At 37.8% G+C, this 22,678-nt stretch overlaps 3 protein-coding genes across 3 annotated transcripts; all 3 read left to right on the top strand.

Moving 5' to 3' along the window:
• Positions 1 to 935: 935 nt before the first annotated feature.
• Positions 936 to 3,233, top strand: GCK72_016681 (uncharacterized protein; the record flags this gene model as incomplete). The annotated part of the gene is made up of 3 exons (XM_003092900.2): positions 936 to 1,456; positions 1,505 to 1,741; positions 3,107 to 3,233. 3 exons carry the CDS (start codon positions 936 to 938, stop codon positions 3,231 to 3,233), a joined length of 885 nt encoding a protein of 294 aa, XP_003092948.2.
• A 2,767-nt stretch (positions 3,234 to 6,000) lies between these two features.
• On the top strand, positions 6,001 to 9,544 carry GCK72_016680 (uncharacterized protein; the record flags this gene model as incomplete). Its single annotated transcript, XM_003092883.2, has 6 exons — positions 6,001 to 6,075; positions 6,128 to 6,249; positions 6,295 to 6,453; positions 7,669 to 7,909; positions 8,892 to 9,356; positions 9,413 to 9,544. The coding sequence occupies 6 exons, from the start codon at positions 6,001 to 6,003 to the stop codon at positions 9,542 to 9,544; spliced, it is 1,194 nt and encodes a 397-aa protein (XP_003092931.2).
• Positions 9,545 to 12,374: 2,830 nt separating this feature from the next.
• GCK72_016679 (uncharacterized protein) lies at positions 12,375 to 21,009 on the top strand (the record flags this gene model as incomplete). Its single annotated transcript, XM_053731629.1, has 11 exons — positions 12,375 to 12,498; positions 13,292 to 13,828; positions 13,876 to 13,977; positions 16,194 to 16,396; positions 16,923 to 17,034; positions 17,382 to 17,569; positions 18,002 to 18,420; positions 19,676 to 19,742; positions 19,831 to 19,950; positions 19,994 to 20,080; positions 20,839 to 21,009. 11 exons carry the CDS (start codon positions 12,375 to 12,377, stop codon positions 21,007 to 21,009), a joined length of 2,130 nt encoding a protein of 709 aa, XP_053580542.1.
• Between the last annotated feature and the right edge of the window lie 1,669 nt (positions 21,010 to 22,678).

The raw sequence follows: 22,678 nt of genomic DNA, 5'->3' as shown, positions 1-22,678 counted from the left end.
AGATTGTTAGCTAATCCTTTCCGGAAATAACTCTTAAATTTTCGGTGATTGATGGGTTGTGGGCCACTGGAGCAAAGTTTGACTAGGTGAAAAAACATATATGTGAGTAGCTTCTTAAAAATAATATAAATGTTTTCAGTAAACGGAGACCAGGAAAATCACTTATAATTAACCCCATGGGTACCCCGCAGACCAAATTCCAGTCGCATTCAGTTTTTAGTTCTTGATATACGTATAGTTTTCTGACTGACAAGAAACTACAAAAATATGGACTAGAGACAGAAAATGATCACATATACATACTGTCTGGAAGGTGAAATCCTGGTGATTCTGAATCTGGATTCAATTTGCGTTTTAAACTTCATTAAATATTGAAAAAGTGAGCATTTGACATAAAAGTACCTATTCATACTTCACAATAGACCATTCTCACTCTTTGTCACACTCCGCAACAAAAAAATCAGAATTTTCAGACGAAATTTACATTTTTCGAAAGCTGAAATCATGGGGATTCTGAATCTATTTTCAAAATTTGAATCCAATTTCACCATAAAAAGTTACAGCTTCTTCTAACCCGTACTCTTCCCAAAACCCACTAGTTAAAAAATGTGAAGATGTTGACTATATCGTAAGCCATAAATTGAATTGTCATCATTACAGTATACTGCTTCGGTATAATATAAGCATACTGTATAGTCATCATAACCCAGAGGACCGATAAAGAGTGTACAGTATACCCAATACAGTATACTCAAGTCACAACTGGATACCCAATGACAACAAGACCTCAGCTTCTGTTTTATGGCTTCCCAGAACCTCTGCGTCTGGAAAGGGGGCGGGGCTAGAAGGTATCGTGTCCGACCGATCCTCCATCTATTCATTCGTCTTCATTCGACAGTCCCCATCACGTCGTCTATCTATTCCTCTCTACCGGAATGTCCTCCTCCATCCGAGTTATTCTCTTCCTCTATTCCCTCTATTCATTAGCCTCTGCCACTGGACATCTCCGTCTCGAACTGACTGCTTCCACCAACTGTAACCTCCGTCTTCTCACTGATTCCAGTGACGAGACACTCCAGTTGCTTATCGGAGAGAAACAGATCACAAGCTTCCATCCTCGAGGGCTCATCAGAGACACAATTCGTATTGGATTCTCCATTCCCAATGGGAAAATGGGAAAAGTCTTCCAGTTCTCCATGAAGAATTCCGGTCAACCCCAACTTCCAAATGTTTTCGAGGATGCCGGAGTCGTTGTGTTGATTCAATCGATCTATGAGTGTAACCGAGGATTCCATGGACTGACTTGTGAATTCGTTGGGACTTCTACTACTCCAGGTATTTCTAGTAGCACCACTACAACTACCACAACTACAGTAACCACCACTACCGAGATGAAGAAGGATACTCCATCATCTACTATCACTCTTCCAATCAAGTCATCCGGAGACTATGACAAGTAAGTTCACTTCTTTTTTAGTAATAATAATTACCTATTTGTTTTCAGCACCATCATCATCATCCTCGTCGTCCTCATCGCCACTCTCACCATCCTCATCATCGTCTTCGGAACCCTTCTGATCACATCGTCTCGCTCTTCTCAAGAACACATCATTTACCCTGGAATTGCAATGAAGAAAGTAGAAGACTCAAAGAAGTGCAAGACTCTTTTGGAGGAAGGAATCTATGAGGAAGTTGGAGAAGAGGCAAGATACACTGCTGCTCCATTCAAGGCTTCGGATTTGTAAGGAGCAATAATTTTGTGTTCGTATTCATTTGTACTTTTTCATGATTTTTTTTGCTAATTTCAAAGGTTTACTATAAAAATATTTTTAAAAAAAACAATACCAAAAGTTTAGCATTATCATCTGTGTACAATTTTCAAATTGTTTTTGAGAAAAAAAAGAATTGGGGATTACTCATAATATTTCAGTCATGTGTCTTTCAATTTCGCAGACTAAACTTTACTTATATATTTTTCAACTCCCAGGGAATATCTGTGGTTTCAGAAACTCTTTGAAGTTGAACGGAAAAACTTTTTCTATTTGTTGATCATGAAATTATTATGCACGCTGCTACTAATCAGAACCAAGAAAAAAACAGCGGGATAATCATACTCTGAGTATAGATTAGGTACCTTTATAATACAGGTGCCGTTATAATACGGTTTTACGGTACTTGCAAACTAAGCCGGGTCGTAACTCTCTTAAAACGCAATGTTATGTGCTGAAAAATATACCAAAATATAGATATCGGCGAGATCTATGTCAATGACCTACTACGGGCCGGATGGTTATCTGTTAATGTGCCGGTAAAAAGTGTCAAAAACGCAAAAATGTCTCGAAAAACTCTGGAAATAGAGCAACAACTTCCGATAAATCTTCAAGTCATATCAAATTTGCATTTTCTGAGAATAGTGCTCAGAATTTCAAATATATTTGACTTCATTGCGTAATTTTTTTCAATTTTGGTCTCTCTTATATTTTTACGATTCCATACTCATACTCAATAAATTTTTAACTTCCAGATTTTCATTTTTGTAGTTGCCGATTTTTTAGAGCATTTTCAGATATTATTTCTCTTCTTACTTACTTACATACATGATCTGAGAATACCGTAAAAACTGTAATATAGGCGCATGCGCCTCTATTTTTCAACCTCCTTCTGAAAGTGCGCCTCTATTACAGGGTGCGCCACTATTATTCAAACCGCCTTTTTGGGTGCGCCTCTATTAGAGGGGCGCCTCTATTAGAGGGGCGCTTCTATTACAGTTTTTACGGTATCATCAGGAAGTTGCATTCTACCCGAATCCGGAACTTCTCGTGTTCTTTAAAAACCCCTGGCACCACAGACACTTGAAGAATACGCTACTTTATTTTTTATGTTTTATTCGGGAAAATCAATTTTGATTGACAAATATTCTGACTTAAAAAGCAATGAAAAAAAAATACAAATGATTATGAACACGAAATTATTGCTCCTTACAAATCCGAAGCCTTGAATGGAGCAGCAGTGTATCTGGCCTCTTCTCCAACATCCTCATAGATTCCTTCCTCCAAAAGAGTCTTGCACTTCTTTGAGTCTTCTACTTTCTTCATTGCAATTCCAGGGTAAATGATGTGTTCTTGAGAAGAGCGGGACGTTGTGATCAGAAGGGTTCCGAAGACGATGATGAGGATGGTGAGAGTGGCGATGAGGATGATGAGGATGATGATGATGGTGCTGAAAACAAATAGGTAATTATTATTACTAAAAAACAAGTGAACTTACTTGTCATAGTCTCCGGATGACTTGATTGGAAGAGTGATAGTAGATGATGGAGTCTCCTTCTTCATCTCGGTAGTGGTGGTTACTGTAGTTGTGGTAGTTGTAGTAATGGTACTAGAAGTGCCTGAAGTACTAGAAGTCCCAACGAATTCACAAGTCAGTCCATGGAATCCTCGATTACACTCATAGATTGATTGGATCAACACAACGACTCCGGCATCCTCGAAAACATTCGGAAGTTGTGGTTGACCGGAATTCTTCATGGAGAACTCGAACGCTGTGGTTTTTCCATTGGGAATGGAGAATCCAACACGAATTGTGTCTCTGATGAGCCCTCGAGGATGGAAGCTTGTGATCCGTTTCTCTCCGATAAGCAACTGGAGTGTCTCGTCACTGGAATCAGTGAGAAGACGGAGGTTACAGTTGGTGGAAGCAGTCAGTTCAAGACGGAGATGTCCAGTGGCAGAGGCCAATGAATAGAGGGAATAGAGGAAGAGAATAACTCGGATGGTGAAGGACATTCTGGTAGAGAGGAATAGATAGACGACGTGATGAGGACTGTCGAATGAAGACGAATGAATAGATGGAGGATCGGTTGGACACGATACCTTCTAGCCCCGCCCCCTTTGGTTCTGGGAAGCCATAAAACAGAATCTGAGGTCTTGTTGTCATTGGGTATCCAGTTGTGACTTGAGTATACTGTATTGGGTATACTGTACACTCTTTATCGGTCTTCTGGGATATGATGACTATACAGTACACTCACACTATACCGGAGCAGTATACTGTAATAATGAAAATTCAGTTTATGGCTTACGAGATAGTCATCATCTTCACATATTTCAACTAGCGGGTTTTGGGAAGAGTACGGGTTCGAAAATGCTGTAACTTTTTATGCTGAAATTGGATTCAAGTTTTGAATATAAATTCTGAATCCACATGATTTCAGCTTTCGAAAAATGTAAATTTTGTCTGGAAACCTTTGTCGAGTGTGACAAAGAGTGAGAATGGTCTATTGTGAAATGTGAATAGGTACTTTTTGTCAAATGCAACCCTTTTCAATATTTAGACGACAAACTTTTGTATAGAAACTATTTTGAAAGGACATGACTTCTTTTTAGATACTATATCAGTAACTCCCAAGATTCAGAATCCTCACATTTTCAGCTTTCCAGTCATGTAACTTAATTTCTGGTACCATCGCTGAAAATGCGTCAAACCCGGTTCACCATTTTTAGTCTTTGTACATACAGTGTCCATGTTTCAAAGCCTGGTATCTCGGTCAGATGAAATCCTTTTCGAAATTTAAACATTGGTTCAGAATCCTCATAATTTCAGATTTTTAAGCATATACTTTATTTTTTGATACTACACCTATAACGGCCAGGTCCACCACTTCCAGTCGGGTAGTCTCTGTGTACAAAATTTCTAAGGCTTGTATCTCGAGCAGCTAGAGTCTTTGTCAAAATTTATAGACAAATTCAGAATCCTCATTATTTCAGCTTTCCAGTCATATACAGTACCGCTCAAAAGTATATTAAGTTTTGCCTTTTTCAGTTGAAAAGGTCCGACTTTGAGAGTGTGTCATGGTAATACTTATTGTCCCCTCAAGTAGATTTTTAATGAGTCATACAGATCAAAAAAAGAGCTTTATTTTTGTAGTTGACAACTTTTTTGTACGGACACTCCATAGAGAGTTACATATCGAAAAGGTCTCCCTCAAATCGACCCATTTTCAGTGCAAAATAGTGCAATCGTCTTAAAATGACTCTAACTAAGAAAAAAGGTAAAAAGAGATATCATTTTGGCCGGTACTGTATAACCCGGTACCAACCTAAAACGGCAACTTCACAGTTCACATTCTACACCCATCTCCTCCCTACCTGTGTCCGGAATTCGGTGTCTGTGTCCACTTTCAAAAACCTTCTCCGTAACTTTTTTTTTGATTAAACAATTAATTGTCTCTGCCACTCAATTATTTTCTAATTTTCCATGATAACACTTACCAAATGCCATGTGCTGCTGGCTGCTGCTGTACGCACTACTGATAAGCCGGTTTGTCCTGTTTCATTTCGCTTCCTTCTCTTTTCTCATAAGCGTCTGTCTCCACTTTGATCAAAAATGGTCAACTGGACCAACGCTCGAGATATTGTGGCGTTTTGGTGAGTTATTTTCAAAAAATCAACCAGAGACGCAGAGATATCAGACACTCTTGTTTCTCTGAGCCCCCTGCCCATTTTAAAGGCGCATATCTCACAAGCGTGAAGAGCTATCAAAAAGTTATCAACTACTAAAATGTAGAGCACAAAATTTTACACATTTTATTAGTTGACAACTTTTTGATAACTCTGCTAGGCTTGGAGATATAACGTTCTGAACTTCGGGCCCCGAAACAAGAGACGCAGAGAAATGAGACACCCTCGTTTATCTGCGTCTCTCCTCTCCGCCTGCTTGAAACGTCCATCTTTGACACCACGTATCTCAAAAGTGTGAAATGCTATCAAAAAATTTCCAATTACAAAAATGTAGCCCTATTTTCGATCTACAAAACTAGTTTAATTTTAAAATTTTTGGACATCACCCTATAAAGTTATACTCTTTCAAACTTTTGCAATTTTTTCAAAAATCTCATAAACTAAAAGAGTTATCAAAAAGTTGTCAACTACAAAATCAAGAAATCTTAATTCAATAATTTTGAGGCTCCTCGGGTTATGCAACAATTACGGGTATGTGATTATGCTATCGGCTGCCGAGGACATTTTGGACAATCAGAAGGGGACGACGAGCACGAATACCACTAGTACCTGTGAGGTTTTGAGTTCCAGATAGGTTTTATCAAAAAAATATCTTTAATTTGTTTCAGACAAGTCTGGATAGCCGACACTGTAATTCGATATCTGCGGGTGCGGTACTCCTGGCGGATAACCTTCCCGCCTTGGTGGTTCAAACCACTTTTCCATTTTTTATGCATCGATTTCCTTTTGGGTACATAAGTTTAGATTTTTTTCAACTTAGAAATCAATATTCTAGATTCCGTGCCATCCTCGTCTTCATTCTGCAAGCCGCCTCATATTTTGTCGTGGCGTATTCTGGAAATATAGCAATGTCCCTTGCTGGAGTGTGCATGGCATCACTGGGACAGGGAATTGGGGAGATCACGTTTTTGGCAATGGCGGCACATTATGTTCCGTGAGTTTTCAATTAAAAGCGGATTAAAAAGTGAAAGTGTCTTTTTATCGAGGTGTGGCCGGTAGTACTAGATAAGAAAAATTGCTCCGGGTTGTGGGAGCCGGAACATTTCTGGTTTAAGACAACTCAAAACGAAATTTATATGAATAAACAGCTGAAATCATGAGGAATCTGAAAACGTTGACAAATTTAGATTTGGACCTGAGCAGACCGAGATACAGCTAGCTATCCGAGTTGTTAGTAAGTTTTTGTACTGAATCATCCGGAGCTGCTAGACTAAAACGCTTGTTTCTCGGCGAGTTTTTATGTTACAAAAATATTGAAATCAGATTCAAAATCCTTATTTTTTCAGCATTCAGAAAAATAAATTTTATTTGAAAATAATGGGAATTCGAGATAGTAGGAGCTGACAACGTTTTGGCAGCTACTTGAGTTAGTGGTCAAGCAAATCTGAAGTACCTTGGTTTTGGGTGTAATAACTACATTATTTTTAGCGTACCAAAAATGAATGTTATATGAATAAAAAGCTGAAATCATGACGGTTCTGAAAATGTTTAAAAATTTTGATTTGAACCAAAAGGAGCCGAGATACAGCTATCTGAACTTTTTGTAAATTTTGGTATTGATTCCCCCCGGTAGTGACAGACTAAAACGTCTGTATCTCGATCAGTTTTTGTTCTACAATAACTTCGAAAACAGATTCAAAATTCTCATTAAATTTTCTATCTGCTCATATAAATTTCATAATTGAAAAAAAAAACTAATTCATGTGAAATTAAGGTCAATAGCTTGCATACGCGCTGTAGGAAAGGTCAAATAGAAGAGCCCCGAGTTTGAAATGTCGCCACTTTGTCATTTTTGATCTGATGAAAATAAAAATTATATACTTAAAAAGCCGAAACTATGCAAATTTTGAAAATGTTTTCAATTTTTTGCCAGTGCAAAAACTGATCGAGATACACAGCTTCAAACATTTGGAGGTTTTGGGCGGAGAGCGTATATCTCGGCGGATTCTTGTCCGACACCGATTTTGAAAATATATTCAGGATTCTTATGATTTCAGCTTTCTAACCATATAAAATACATTGCAAGTGTCTTATCGATAATTTGCGGCAATCCAAGTGTGTCTCGCTAAGGAAATTTAAAAAGACGGCGTATATCTCTCATTGATAACAAAAATGTATAACTTCCTCATCTCATAATTGTGACCTTCAGAGAAACCATCGCTTCCTGGTCATCAGGAACTGGCGGCGCCGGTCTCATCGGATCCTTCTCCTACGCATTCATCACTCAGGCTGGACTTTCCCCGTCGAACACTCTACTCGCTCAACTGTTCATTCCAGTTCTCTTTGCAGCCGCATACTTTATTCTGTTGACTATTCCAGAGACAGTGTATTCACCAACGTTCCATCCAAAAACATGGATCATACCGGAGAATTACGATAAGGATGTTTTCGTGAGTTTTGGTTTTTTTTGGAACACTCTTTTCTCAAATATTTGAACAGCTATCAAAAAGTTGTCAACTACAAAAATTTAGAGCACAAAATTTTACACATTTTATTAGTTGTCAATTTTTTGATAGCTCTTCTTGGCTTCGAGATATTGGGGGTCAAAGTTGGCACTCTCCCCCACAAGAGAGTGAGGGAGGAGAGACGCAGAGAAGTCAGGCGCCCTCGTTTCTCTGAGTCTCTCGCCTTCGCCGCGCCCATCTTTCACACCACGTATCTCAAAAGCGTGAAATGCTATCAAAAAATTTCCAATTACAAAAATGTAGCCCTATTTTTGATCTACAAAACTAGTTTAATTTCGATATTGCTGGACATCACACTATAAAGTTATACTCTTTCGAACTTTGGTAATTTTTTCAAGAATTTTTCTTTTTCTTTCAATTTAATAATAATAATAATATTAATTTCTCATTTCTAGATGGAAACTCTTGTTTTAACTTATGCAATTTTCACTTTTTTTTGAAAAATGAAATAAATTTTTTTGTCAGTGACCTCTTCCAAGTGGTAAAATTGGTGAACGTTGAAGTGGTGTAACTTTGTTATTTGGTGTCCAAAAATGTTGAAAGTAGGCTAGTTTTGTAGATCGAAAATAGTTCTACATTTTTCTAGTTGGAAGTTTTTTGATAGCAGTTCACGATTTTGAGATATCGGGGCGCAAAGTTGGAGGCGCTACCGAGCGAGAGGAAGGAGTAGGTAGAGACGCAGAGAAGTCGGCAGCTCTGGTTTCTCTGCGTCTCTCACCTCTGCCGCCTATCTTTCACACCACGTATCTCAAAAGCGTGAAGTGCTATCAAAAAATTTCCAATTGCAAAAATGTAGCCCTATTTCTGATCTACAAAACTAGCTTACTTTTGAAACTTTTGAGCATCACTCTTTAAAATTATACTCTTTTAAACTTTTGCAATTAATTGAAAAATAATTTTCTTCCAGGAAGCCGCCGAAGCCCGTGGCGACGTGATGAACACCAAAAAAGTGCCACAACGGGAACTAAGCCCTCTCGACCGTCTGAAACTCATCGGTCCCCTGCTCTACCTCATGATCCCCCTAGCTACAGTATACTGTGCAGAGTACATGATAAACCAAGGGCTCACCGAGCTTATCATATTCAACTGCTCTCAAGGCCTGAATCTCCCTCTTTCCAGTCAATATAGATGGTACCAGGTGTTGTATCAACTCGGCGTGTTTTTGTCCAGGTCATCCGTGAAATTCTTCGAAATGCCGTTATGGATGATATGGTGTCTTCCGGTTCTTCAGTGTGCCAATATGATATTTTTCTTCTTTGAAGCAGTCTACTGGTTTACCCCAACAATTATTTTAATTTTTGTGCTCATTGTATTCGAGGGGCTCCTAGGAGGCTCTGCCTATGTCAACACCTACAATAAGATTCATAAGAAGGTACGTTAGGGCGCACTTTCCCCCCTGAATTCAAAAACTAAGAAATTGTGTTGCAGGTGAGTCCGGATGTCCGTGAGTACTCGTTATCCGCTGCGTCGATGGGCAACTCGCTGGGAACCAACATCGCCGCATTCCTCTCGATCCCCCTTTACAATTGGGTGTGCTCCATGAATGCTCCGCATCGATGACGTCCTAATTATTTTGAATTCTATGTAATTATTAATTAATTGATGTCTGAAAAGTGATTACCAACCAAAAACCAGTAAAACAACGGACAGATGATATTTTTCCAGCTTGATTCTGAGTAGACATGTAATTAGGGGAAGTAGAATACTTGGAAAATGGAAAAGGAGATCAAAGTTTACTAGGAAAAGGTCAGAAGGCTAAGTGAGTTATGGGTATAATGTGTTCAGAGGAAAAATTGATTCTGTAACCGAAAAAAACGGGAAAGAAAAAAAAAGCAAAAAAAGTTTGCCACCGGTGGGGGTCGAACCTTCGATGCTTTCCTCCCCAGCCCTCGCCAGGACCACTCGGCCAAAAGTGCATTTTTTGAAATTGGTGGAAAATTATGGGAAATTAGGGTTTTTGGGGTTGAAAATAGTTGAAAATTGTGTTTTTTGAGATATTTGTTAGGGAGACGCGGTTTTTGAAAACAAAAACAACTCCAATTCACTAGAGAAGGACATGAAGCCAGTGTGAAGATATGGGACAAGACCTATATTGTTGGAAAACTGAGAAAACGCTGATTCCAAATGTATATTCAGTTTTTGCTATTAGAGGAAAATGAGGTCAAAGATTGGTTTTCACACGAGAAAAATGCAAAAAACTCAAAAAAATTTGCGTGTCAGAAAGGTAATAATTTGTCATTTTTCAGATTTTTGACCTCATTTTTCTTGAATACCAGACTTTGAAGACTGAAACTGAATATATATTTGGAATCGGCGTTTTCTCCGCTTTCCAATGATAGAGGTCACGTGTTATAACTCCATGGTGACTCCACAACCTTCCCTAGTCAGAGGTATGTTGTCTATACCTTCGGAGCCACGCTCCTCTTTGGTGAGCTCGTAGATTAGCTGCTCTACTGGAATATAAAAAATAATTGGTATTGTTGGAAAGCTGAAGACGTGAGGATTCTGAATCTGTTTTCAAATTTCTTTTAGAGCCAAAATTAGCGGAGATACAGAGCTCTTAATGGAAGTAACTTTTTCACTCAGAAATTCGATTCGAGCTTCAGGAATCAAAGTGTCGTATCTCGGTCCATTTTGATCCTAGAAAAGTTTTGAAAATAGATTCAAAATCCTCACAATTTTAGCTTTTAAATAATGCAAAATTTAACTTTTTTGAAATAAATTTTGACAAAAAAATTGGCATGCAATATAGCACGCATTTTGGCACAGGTCGGAATGGGATTAAAGGTTATTTTTTCTCAAATTTTGGTTAAACTCAAGTAAAATTTATATTACCAAAAAGCTGAAGACGTGAGGATTCTGAATCTGTTTTCAAATTTATGCTCAGAACAAAATTGACTGAGATACAATACCGTTCAGTGTCAAAGTTTTCGAGCAGCCTCGTCATTGATCCCGAGTCAAGATGGAGTTAAAGGTCGAGAAATATATCACTCGAACGGAAATTTTGAGCTGATTTCAAATCTGCATTCTGTTTTTGCTGGACGATCTCCTGAAAAAAGTTATTCGCGTTTTTGTGGCTTCTCAGTGCAAAAATGAGCTTTTCAAAACTCCCAAAATTAACGTTTTTCATATTTTTCTCGAATTTTTTTGTTTTGTACGTTTGTGTAAAGATGATTTTGTCATAGTTTGATTTCAGAATTTATTTTCAGAAAATTTTTTGTGGAGTCTCTTAAATTTTCAAAAATGACGCATCTACAAAAAGATTGTCTGAAAATTTTCTAAAGTTCCAACACAAACAACACAATTTACATAAGTGGAAATACACGTACAACACAAAAAAATTTGAAAAAAATAAGAAAAACGTTACTTTTGGGGGTCTTGAAAATGCTCATTTTTGCACAGGGAAGCCACAAAAACGCGAATAACGTTTTACACAAGATCGTTCAGCAAAATTCGAACACAGATTTGAAATCAGCGCAAAATTTCCGTTCTAGTGATATATATCTCGACCTGTAACTCCAACTCGACTCGGGATCAATGACGAGGCTGCTCGAAAACTTTGACACCCTAGTTAGTTCCAAATTTCACAACCCCAGAATAGATTCAAGCATCTCCTATTTTCTTATATTCTGAACAAAAAATTTAAAAATAAAAAACCCATGAGGACTCATCCTTATCCCGTCAGAACCTAATGAGGTGAAGCCATGCAGAAGGAATGATATACAACAAAAAAAACACGAAAGCAAAAAATATATATATAGACACAAAGTAATCTTTGAAAATTCGTTGCCTTCCTCCCGCCTTCTTCCTACAAACTATTAGAAATATAATTGAATTGGTTTAGTGTCAAGACACCTGCATCTCTAAGTCATTCTTTTCCATTCCACATATTTCATTATTCAAAAAAATATTTTGCGTGTCTCCATTTGATGGAAACCCCCTTTAACCTAAAACTAACATCATGCAATTTTAATCAATATAAACATTGGCAAAACGTCGCTGTCCTCTGGGCACCGGTCTACAGTTTTCCAGTTTATGCCGCGGCGGTTTTTCTGTTAAAGTATTATTCGGACACACAAAGTCAATATATTCGGGCGGCACAGTTCATTGCGGTCATATTGTGAGTCCTTATGGTTCAGGCAACCGCGCTCTACCGAACTAAGAAAATTTATTTTGATTTCGGTGGAGCGCTCTTGCTATTAGCTCGGCATAGTTCTTACAACTCCGCTCCGCCCCTTTAAAAAATATATCTTTTTCTCTGAGCCTCTCAATTTTGCACACTATTTTCTTCGATTTCGGTGGAGCGCAGTTGTAAGAGCTGTGCCGAGTCCATACTTTTCTGCGAAAATTTAAAAACATTTGTTCCAGAAATTTCCTGGAACTCATCGACATGTCTACACTATTCTACCCACAATTCGTGGTTCCCGTGTTGGGACTCCAAGTGGGCGGAGTCTTGGGAGATGTGTACCCAAGGGTGATAACGTATTTGATAGCAGCGTTGGTGATTCATCATGGTGAGCTTTTATTTTTGAAAACTGAAAGTTCGAAAAAAAAATCCAAAAAATCCTTTAAAACCCAAAATTTTTTTTTGAAAATCCGAAAAACCTTAAAAATCCTTTCTGAAAAACCAAAAAATTCAAAAATCCCAAAAAGCTATGAAAGTCCAGTAGAGCGAGTTTTCATTACAGGGAATTTTTGAGTTCTTGGGTGGCCTAGAAATCCCTCGAACTTTGGAAAACTAGTCCCTCAAGCAGCAAATAGGGTTTTTTTCACAAAAAAATGAATTTCATGTAATTTCCAATAGAGCGCGGTTGTACCACAGGAGATTTTTAAAAAATTTAAAATTTTAGTATTAGTTTTTTCAGTTACCAAATCTAAATTTGCAAATTCGCTCTATTGAAGTCGTCTGAGAAAAAATCACTGATTGTCTGTGTCTCTCAAATTTCTACGCTCTATAAGCTCGGCACAGTCTTAACAACTGCGCTCCACCGAAAAGCTCTTGAAAAATATTTTTTTTCTCTGAGTCTCTCAATTTTGCACACAATTTTCATTGGTTTCGGTAGAGCGCAGTTGTAAAAAACATATCATGCTAATATTCGTCTCTCGATTTCAATAGAGCGCGTTTACTAGCAATTAGCAATTAGAGTCTGTAATCGCGCTCTACCGAACATTTTTGAAAAATGTGGGTTTAGCGCGTTTTCTTACGCCATCATTTACATAATGACCAGACCTTCCGCTGAAATTTTTTTGTTCTCCGAACTTTGCCCAATTTCTCCTATTTTATCGGCGTCAAACTTCTCCTTGCAGGCATTAACACAACTACACTATTCATTGCTCACTGCCGTCTAATGCTATTATCTCGTTCTCTAATTCTCCGAAAAAACTCGACGAACGTGTTATTAAAACGCGCCCACCAACTGGCGGGTATCAATTATTTTCTGATGATTGTCAGTGTTGCAAGTATACTTTTATTGTTCAACGTGGATAGTCTAGAATATCAGAATACGTGGAAGCAGGAGTATTATCAAAAGTATAAATTGGATTTCATCTGGTGTCCAAAGTACTACGTCCTCGACCCAACCGTTTGGGAATTCGAGGTTATGATGGGCGTGGCTTGCTCCGTCACCGTACTATTTGCTTTTGTATTTGTCCTATGTAGTATTACAACCATCGCCATCGTCCAATCTGCAAAAGATACCATGTCTGTCCAAACTATGAGATATCATATGCAGGTTGTCATCTCATTCCTCATTTCTTGTGGGATTCAAGCGTTTTTTGTTGTACTCCCAGTGTTTCATATGCTGCTATGTGTTTATTTCGAATTTGTGAAGACTTATACGGGTGGTGAGTTTGGAATGGGGAAAGTACGCTCTAATAACTATTTTTTAAAGGTTTACTTTTTTATTCGGTGTTCACTCAAGCACACCAGGGAACCGCATTCACGTTGTTCTATGTGCTATCGCATAGAAAGACAAAGAAGACTTGGAGGAAATGTGAGTTTTTGAAACATTTTTAGAAAAATAAATGCAAAAGTTTGAAAGAGTATAACTTTATAGTGTAATGTCCAACATTTTCAAAATTAGGTTAGTTTTGTAGATCAAAAATAGGGGTTCATTTTTGTAGTTGGAAATTTTTTGATAGCATTTTACGCTTTTGAGATATGAGGTGTCAAAGATAGGCGGCGGAGGCGAGAGACGCAGAGAAACAGGAGCGGCTGACTTCTCTGCGTCTCTCTCCTCCTTTCGGTGACACCTCAAACTTTGAGCCTCGATAACTCAAAAACGTGAAGAGCTATCAAAAAACTGTTAACTACAAAAATGTTAAGCAAGATTAGATCTACAGAGTAAACGTAAAATCAAAATTGTGGAGCAAAATGCAAAAAAGTTATGCGTCTTCTAAGTTGAGCAATTTTTTACATGTTTTCACTGGAGTTTTAGCAAAACCTAGACACGCTATCAAAAAATTGTCAACAACTAAAATTATCAGAAAAATATATTTTTTTTAGTAAAAAACTTTTTTCTAGCGTTTCTGAGTCTTGAGATATGACGCAGAGAAGTTAGACAATTGTACTTTCATCACTCTTTCTCGCAACCTGTTTTTCAAAGTCTATATCTCAAAAACTAATTCGAAGATTGTTAACTATAAAAATACTAATTATAAAATTTCACACATTTCGTTTATTGACAACAATTTAGTAGCTGAAATGCATTTTAAAAACTTTCTGGGCACCTCCCTTTAGAGACACATATCTCAATACCTAGTGAAGCTACTAAAAAATTGTCAACTACAAAAATGATCAATCTAACATTTTACGTATTTTTTTAGTGGACAACTTTTCTAGAAATATTTTAGATTTAGAGATATAACGCATAAAAGTTAGTCACCCCCCCCTGTTCTCTGTGCTTCTCTCACTCGCCCAACTTTAAACCTCATATCTTAAAAACCATTTGAGCTATCAAAAAGTTGTCAACTATTAAAATAAAGCCCTAGGCATTTTCTATAAAATAAGCCAAGAATCAAAAAATTTGGGTCGTATTTGACAGAGTTATCTCTGGTCAAAATTTACCAAAATTCAATGTTTTCAGTTGCCCGAGTCGCGCGGAAAATCAAAACGGATCGATTGTTCAAGCGGAGTATATGACATTTAACATAACTTTTTTTCTTTTTGCTATGCAACCGCGCTCTATTGGATAGTGCGATAGAGCGTAGTTACCACTTTCTAGAAAATCGTGTATCTTTGTTACATATCTGAATTTTTTCAATTTTTTTTCTATTTTTTGTTGTTTCTCACTTCCTGTTTTTCTATTTTTCTTCGAATAAACTTTGTCGACACCCATTTCTTCCCATCTTTCATCTCAATCATCAGAGCTCAGACACGGCTCTTCCAACACCACTTCCCAAGGGACCGTTCACGCCTTTCAACGCCTTGATTTCTTGCCGCACAAGAGAGTGTGTAGATGAGAGAGACGCAGAGAAACGATTTGTATGAAAACTTTCGGCGAATGGAAGGCACATTTCTATTTTTGACCTACACAAATGCTACACCTCCGAGAGCTATGCGTTTTCCTGGCTATTGGGAGTGTGGCGGCTGAAAATTCGGCTGAAAATTTCAAATTTCGAATCGAAAACGTAAAATATCAAAAGCCAGGCAGCACACGGATTAAACGGGATGCTTTTGTGAAACGGTAATTATTTTTTAAATTAATTATTTTTGAAGTTTGAATTTCAGAGAATCCGGTATCGCACAAAACGTGACACACCTGCTGAATGATGTCCTCAAAAATTATGATCAACATTTTCGACCGGGATTTAAATGTAAACTTCTGAGTAGCTTTTTTAACGGTTATATTTTCCTAATATATCAAATCCAGGGCTACATTTTTGTAGTTGACAACTTTTTGATAGCTCCGCCCATTTTTGAGATATGCGCCTTTAAAAATAAGTACCTGGTAAGGTTCGCGCACAGAGGAGTCAACTTTAAAGGAGCGTATCTCAAAAGTGGGCGGAGCTAATGAAAAATTGTCGACTGCAAAAGTGTAGCCCTGGATTTGATATAGTAATAAAATATAACGTTAAAAATTTTAAATGCAATGAAGGGCCATGAAGGGCTCTTAAATTTTCAAAAATTTTCGAAAGTTTTTTTTAACGTGTAGTACTCAGTACATAGGTCAAAACCTGTCGAATTCTTACTTTGCCCATAAATTTTCAGCCGGAAAACCCACAAAAGTCTACATAGACCTATTCATCCGGACTATGGGCCCAGTGGCCGACCTGGCTTACACCTACTCGTTTAATTGTTACTTCCGACAAATGTGGACGGATGATAGACTGGTTTTCAATAATAGTGGGATTGGGTTCAGGCAGTTGTCGTTGAGTATGGCGATGCTGGATAAGATTTGGAAGCCGGATACGGTAGGTTGACGCAGGGAGAGCCGCAGAGAAGTCAGACTGCTCGAAGCGTCCATCTTTGACGCAACGTATCTCAAAAGTGTAAAATGCTATCAAAAAGTTGTCAACTACAAAAATGTAGAGCATGAAATTTTACACATTTTATTAGTGGACAACTTTTTGATAGCTCTTCACACTTTTAAGATATCGGGGTTCAAAGTTGGCCAAGGAGGAGAGACGCAGAGAAGTCAGCCGCCCTAATTTCTCTGCGTCTCTCCCCTCCGTCTGCACGAAGCGATCATTTTTGAGCTCCCTATCTCAAAAGCGTGAAGTGCTATCAAAAAACTTTCAACTACAAAAATGTAGTGCTAGAATTGATTTATACAATGATAGTAAATTCAAAAACTTTGGACTTAAGGTTATAAAGTTACATGGAGTTAAAGTTGATTAACCTCACCTGATTCGCCGCACTCACAGAATTTCCAAGCTCCGTATCACATGCCCATGATGACGCAGCAATAATAATTTTTGAAAAATATCCAATTTTCAGTACTTCTGGAACGGAGCCGGTAGCTATGTGCACGGCATCACCACTTCGAATCGATTGGTACGGTTGGAGACTGACGGGACGATACTGTACTCGAGTAGGATTACGGTAAAAGGTTAGTGTCTAAGTGAAAATCAGATATTTGGAAAACGAGACACTTCGGAACCATGAGATTTTCGAATTTTCACGTTTTTCCATTTAGCTGCATATCAGGGTCGATACTCAGCAAATTTAACGTCCCGGAGCCGTAAATCTACATGAAACTGAAAAAAACGAAATGTTTGGCATTTTTTGACCTAAAAATCAAATTAAATTTTTTTCAAAATCAGACCTCAAACCAAAAACGCTTCTTACACTCTCTTAAAACTTGAAATTTTCGAATTTTCAAGTTTTTCCATTTAGCTGAGTATCAGGGTCGATATTTAGCAAATTTGAATTTTACTTATCTCCTATAATTTCCAGCCAAATGCCAAATGGACATGAGTCGCTACCCCCTTGACAAGCAAGCGTGCCGCCTTATCATCGGCTCCTACGCCTACTCATCCGACGAGGTTCAATATAAATGGAGGATAATGGGAGAGGATAACGGAGTGAAGATTGACTACGAGAGTATCGCCGATCTTCCACAATTCTCACTTTCTGGATTTAAGGTTTAATTTACAGTACTGATCAAAAAGTTATCAACTTGGCTGTTTTCTGTGGAAAATGACTAAGTTTGATAGTGTATTTTGGTGTCACCTGATTGTCCGATAAACTCAATTTTGTATGGGTTTGACAGAGCAAAAATAGGACATCATTTTTGTAGTTGACCATTTTTTCGTAGGAACACTATCTTGAAAGTTACAGGTTGCCAAAGTGAAAAACTAGAAAATTTCGTTAATATGACTTTGACATCCTGTAACTTTGATGGTAGTGCCCCTACAAAAAAATGATCAACTACAAAAATTATGTGCTATTTTTGCTCTGTCCAACCAATACAAAATAAAATTTGTCGGACAATCAGGTGATACCAAAAAACACTGTCAAAGTTGATAACCTTTTGAGCGGTACTTACGTTTATGGTTTAACGTTTAACGTTTAAGGTTTATGAGGCGGCGAATTTGACGAGAGACAAGGAGTACTCCGCGCTGGAAGTGCGCTTTTATTTCGACAGACACTTTGGGTACTTCCTGATGAATTTCTATGTTCCGTGCGCCCTGGTGGTACTGTTGTGTTGGGTGGCGTTTTTCACGAAACGAGAAGCGACTGCCGAACGGATTGGCATTGGAATTACCAACGTCCTTACCATAGTTTTGATCTCACTTGATAGCAAATCGGATTCCCCCAAAGTTGACAGTCCGACTGCGCTGGAAGTCTACATTTGGATATGCTATCTGACCCATTTGATATGTATGGTCGAGTTTACCGTAGTCCACTATCATACCAAGTACAACACGGGCGATCCGGAGATTCAGGAAGTGGAAAGGGAACGCTTGCGACAGATTATTAAGCAGATTCCGAAGTGAGTTAGAAGCTGAAGACGTGAAAATTCAGAACCCGTTGGAATTTTTGAAATTGGATGAAAATGGTCTGAGATAGGCAGTTTTTGTCTAGACCGTAGGGCTGGTTAACTTTAAAGTCCTGTATTTTAGTTTATTTTGGTCGTAGAAAAAATTTGAAAATGGATTCAGAATCCTTACCTCATCAGCTTTTCAGTCATATCAACATTTTTAAAATTTGTTTAAAATGGGCGGAGTTACAATGGTTGCAGCGTCCCTCACCTAGAGGCATAAAAATAGATACCTGTTAATTTGAACCGGTGTATCTCCGCCATTTTATGTCTTAGAAAACTTTTATAAACAGATTCAGAATTCTTATGTCTTCAGCTTTTCAGCCATATTAATATATTTCAATTTGGCTAAAAATGGGCAAAGGTGCAATGGTTGCAGCGCCTGTTACTTTGAGGCATGAAAAGACACCAGCGTATCTCCCCCAGTTTTTGTCCTAGAAAAATTTTGAAAACAGATTCAGAATCCTCACGTCTTCAGCTTTTTCATGATATCAAATTTTATTGGCATATATATTTTTATTCAGTAATACAGTAGCCTGACTCTAAGTTACCTTCCTTCAAAAGGCAGTGTGAGTTAGAGTATATGTTTTGCTAACGAAACTTTCCTTTCAATTTTTTTTAAACAAATTTTAAACAGCTAGAAAGATAAAAACATAAACATTCAGAATCCGCTTGAATTTTTGAAATTAAGTGAAAATTAACAAAGTTACAGAGGTTTCAGTCCCAAGCACCCAGACTTTAAAATCCGCTCGGATTGAAACTCTTGTATCTCCGTTTATTTTCGTCCTAGAAAAATTTTAGAATCAGATTCAGAATCCTCACGTCTTCAGCTTTTAAAAAATATAATTTTAATCTAGAATATGTCAAAATCTAAAAAATTTCAGCTCTGTTTTCTAACCCGCTGATGCAAACACCAGTAACCCGCAGCAAAACGGGGAATGGTGTAACTCCGCCCATTTTTACCCAATTCTAAAAATTTTGATATGACTGAAAAGCTGAAGACGTGAGAATTCTGAATCTGTTTATAACAAGTTTTTATGACAAAAATTGGCGGAGATACGCCGTTCGATTTCCATGCCTCAAAAAAAGCATTGTAACTCTGCCCATTTTTACTCAAATTCAAAAATTCGAACAGATTCTGAATCCTCACGTCTTCAGCTTCCCAGATATGTAAATTTTACTTCTGAAAATTTTCCATTCATTCCAGAAATTCAAACAGTCGTTCCTATCCGTCGATGGAGCGTCGGAATGCAGCGAAACCTGTGTCTATTACGGTAACGATCCAATTTTAAGTGAATTTTGTTAATGCTGGCCTAGAAATACTGGCCTAGAAAAATAGCTAGACCACCAAAAAATTTTCAGCGCTCCCTTCCCAACAAGGCCACCAGATTTATGTCTGTCCGTCACCCCAAGAAAAGTGAGCAACACGAATCGATACAGCTGATGAGGAAGATTAGTCATATGGAGACAACGAATACTCAGGTTTCAAAAAATTTATGAATTTGATCTACCGAATAAATTTCAGAACGAGGCAGAAAACAACACGACGAATATGGAGTCGTTCCGACAGGAGAATGTGGGATGGAGATTGTATTATTGGATGATTGATCATGTAAGTGCGCTCTAATGATAATGACCGTAGAGCGCATTTTCTATAGCTTGTTATTTTGCACTTTTGTTTTTGAAAACACAATAATTCGAATCATCATTTTTCATTTCTGAAAAACCGTCTTGTTTTTGAAATTTTAGACATTTTCTGTTTTACTTGGTGGCCTAGAAACCTCAAGGGATGTCAAAAAGCGACTGGAGACGCTGAGAAACCAAATACTCATCTTTAACCCCTTATATCTCAAAAACAGGAAAAGCTATCAAAAAGTTATCAACTACAAAAATGTAGAGCATGAAATTTTACACATTTTAATTGTTGACAACTTTTTGATAGCTCTGCTAGGTCGTGAGATATCGTATGTCAAAGTTGGCGCTCTCCTCCCAAGAAAGAGTGAGAGCGGAGAGTCGCAGACGAGTTAGCCGCCCTCGTTTCTCTGCGTCTCTCGCCTTCGCCGCGCCCACCTTTCACACCTCGTATCTCAAAAGCGTGAAGTGCTATCAAAAAATTTTCAACTACAAAAATGTAGCCCTATTTTTGATCTACAAAACTAGCTTAATTTTGAAGTTTTTGGACATCACACTACAAAGTTATATTCTTTTAAACTTTTGCAATTTTTTCAACTTAAAAAAAATTTAACCATCTTTAAACACTTATATCTCAACAACTAGAAGAGCTATCAAAAAATTCTCAACTACAAAAATGAAGATCCATGTTTGAGCTACATAATGTATATAAAATTAATAAAGCCTGAATTATTTCAGAACATCAAAACCGACCCATTCGGTGTCGCCCAGAACTCGATCAGCCGAATCGACAAGATCTCCGTGGTGGTCGCACCACTCATCTTCATTCTAACCATTGCGTTGTATTATGATTTTTATGTAAATCGAAAGTTTACATTCCATTTTGATAATGATTTTAGGAACATATAGAATAAGCATTTACGCTCGTAAATCTACACCTGCTTGACTACAGTAACCTTTGTCAGAAATAAATGTTTATTTTCTATAAAAAGAATTGGTATGTGTAAACCTTAATGTCAGGCAATGCGTAATTCAATTTTTCTCATAAATTATTAATTTATCAATTGGCTACGTGACTTTGAGTTCAGCCCGCTTTATTTTAAAAGGTAATGTACATAGCCTGCACTAATTTTTCCCTTTTTTGAGTAAGATCACTAAAAATTTTGTCAAAAGTTCAAAAATCTCAAAAATCTCAACAAAAAAAACCAAAAACCTATCAAAACCAATCAAAAGATCACATATTTTTTGACTTCCGGTTTTTGATGGCGAGTCCAATTTTTTTGATTGATAAATTGATATAATCAATTTGTGATAATTGAGTACCCTGAGGGTTATATTGGTTTCCATTTAAGCACTTTTTGGCTACATTCATTCTTTAAATGATCGCCGCCAACCACCTGCCACTGGCCCCTATCGCATTGTTCTATCTACTATGTGCTATTATTGGAATTATTGGAAATGGAGTTATGGTAGTTGTGTTCTTAAAAGAGGCCAAACTCAAGCTACCTGTCAATTATTTAATCACCCTTAATTGCTTGGCGGATTTGTTTCATGTATCCGGGCACTTTGTGTTTAATTATCAGTTGTTCATGGGTGGTGAGTGGATTGGTTTCCCGTTTTAGTTTGAAAGAGTCTAACATTATAATGTAATATCCAAAATTTTTGAAACTAGGTCAGTTTTGTAGATCAAAAATAGGGCGACAATTTTGTAATTGAAAATTTTTTGATAGCACTTTACGCTTTTGAGATACGTGGTGTCAAAGATGGACGCATAGAGGATAAAGGGAGAGACGCAGAGAAACGAGAGCGTCTGACTTCTCTGCGTCTCTCGCTCTGTGACGCCTCCAACTTTGATCCCCGATATCTCACGATCTAGAAGAGCTATCAAAAAACGGTCAACTAGAAAAATAGAGAGCTAGACTTGCTTGATCGAACTGGTGTGAATTTGAAAAGATTGGACTATTTCAGAAACCTCCAGCCAAGCGTCTTGCTACTTCATGCTATTCTTCACGGTTATCGGTTACTGTATCAGTGGTCCCTTACTGTTAGCTATCGGGATCGATCGACTTATTGCATGCCGGTTTCCAATCAGTTATAGGACTCTGCTGAGTCAAGGGACGCTCTATTTATGTGCTCAATTATTGTTTCCCATTGGTTTTACTATAGTTCTAATAGGTTATGGGTTTCAATTGATTGATTATAACAGGTAGGGGTTTTGCGACAGACAGTCAGACACTCTCGCTTCTCTGCGCCCTCTCTATCTCCCTCAGGAGGAAGAACCATCTTTAAAAGCGCATATCTCAAAAGCCTGCAAAGCTATCAAAAAGTTGTCAACAGTTGCCCGCGTACGAATACGGGGTTATAGGGTCCTGATAAAATAAGACGACAAATACACAGTTTCTTACAATAAATTTACTTTATTGCAAGAAAATACAATAAGAGAGCGTAAAACTTACAAAACAAAGGTAAAGCACCAACGCTAAAATTAGAACTAACTCTGAGAAGCCAACCGACTTCAGAAAACTACTTGTTGCCACGTGGAGTACACGTGTCCACGTGAACTGACGCGCTGAGGTTA

This window comes from Caenorhabditis remanei, chromosome V (genome assembly GCF_010183535.1).
Source record: "Caenorhabditis remanei strain PX506 chromosome V, whole genome shotgun sequence".
In the NCBI taxonomy this organism is placed as follows: Eukaryota; Metazoa; Nematoda; class Chromadorea; order Rhabditida; family Rhabditidae; genus Caenorhabditis; species Caenorhabditis remanei.
Note: the sequence above shows the minus strand (reverse complement) of the source record. Positions and strands in the feature narration are given on the sequence as shown.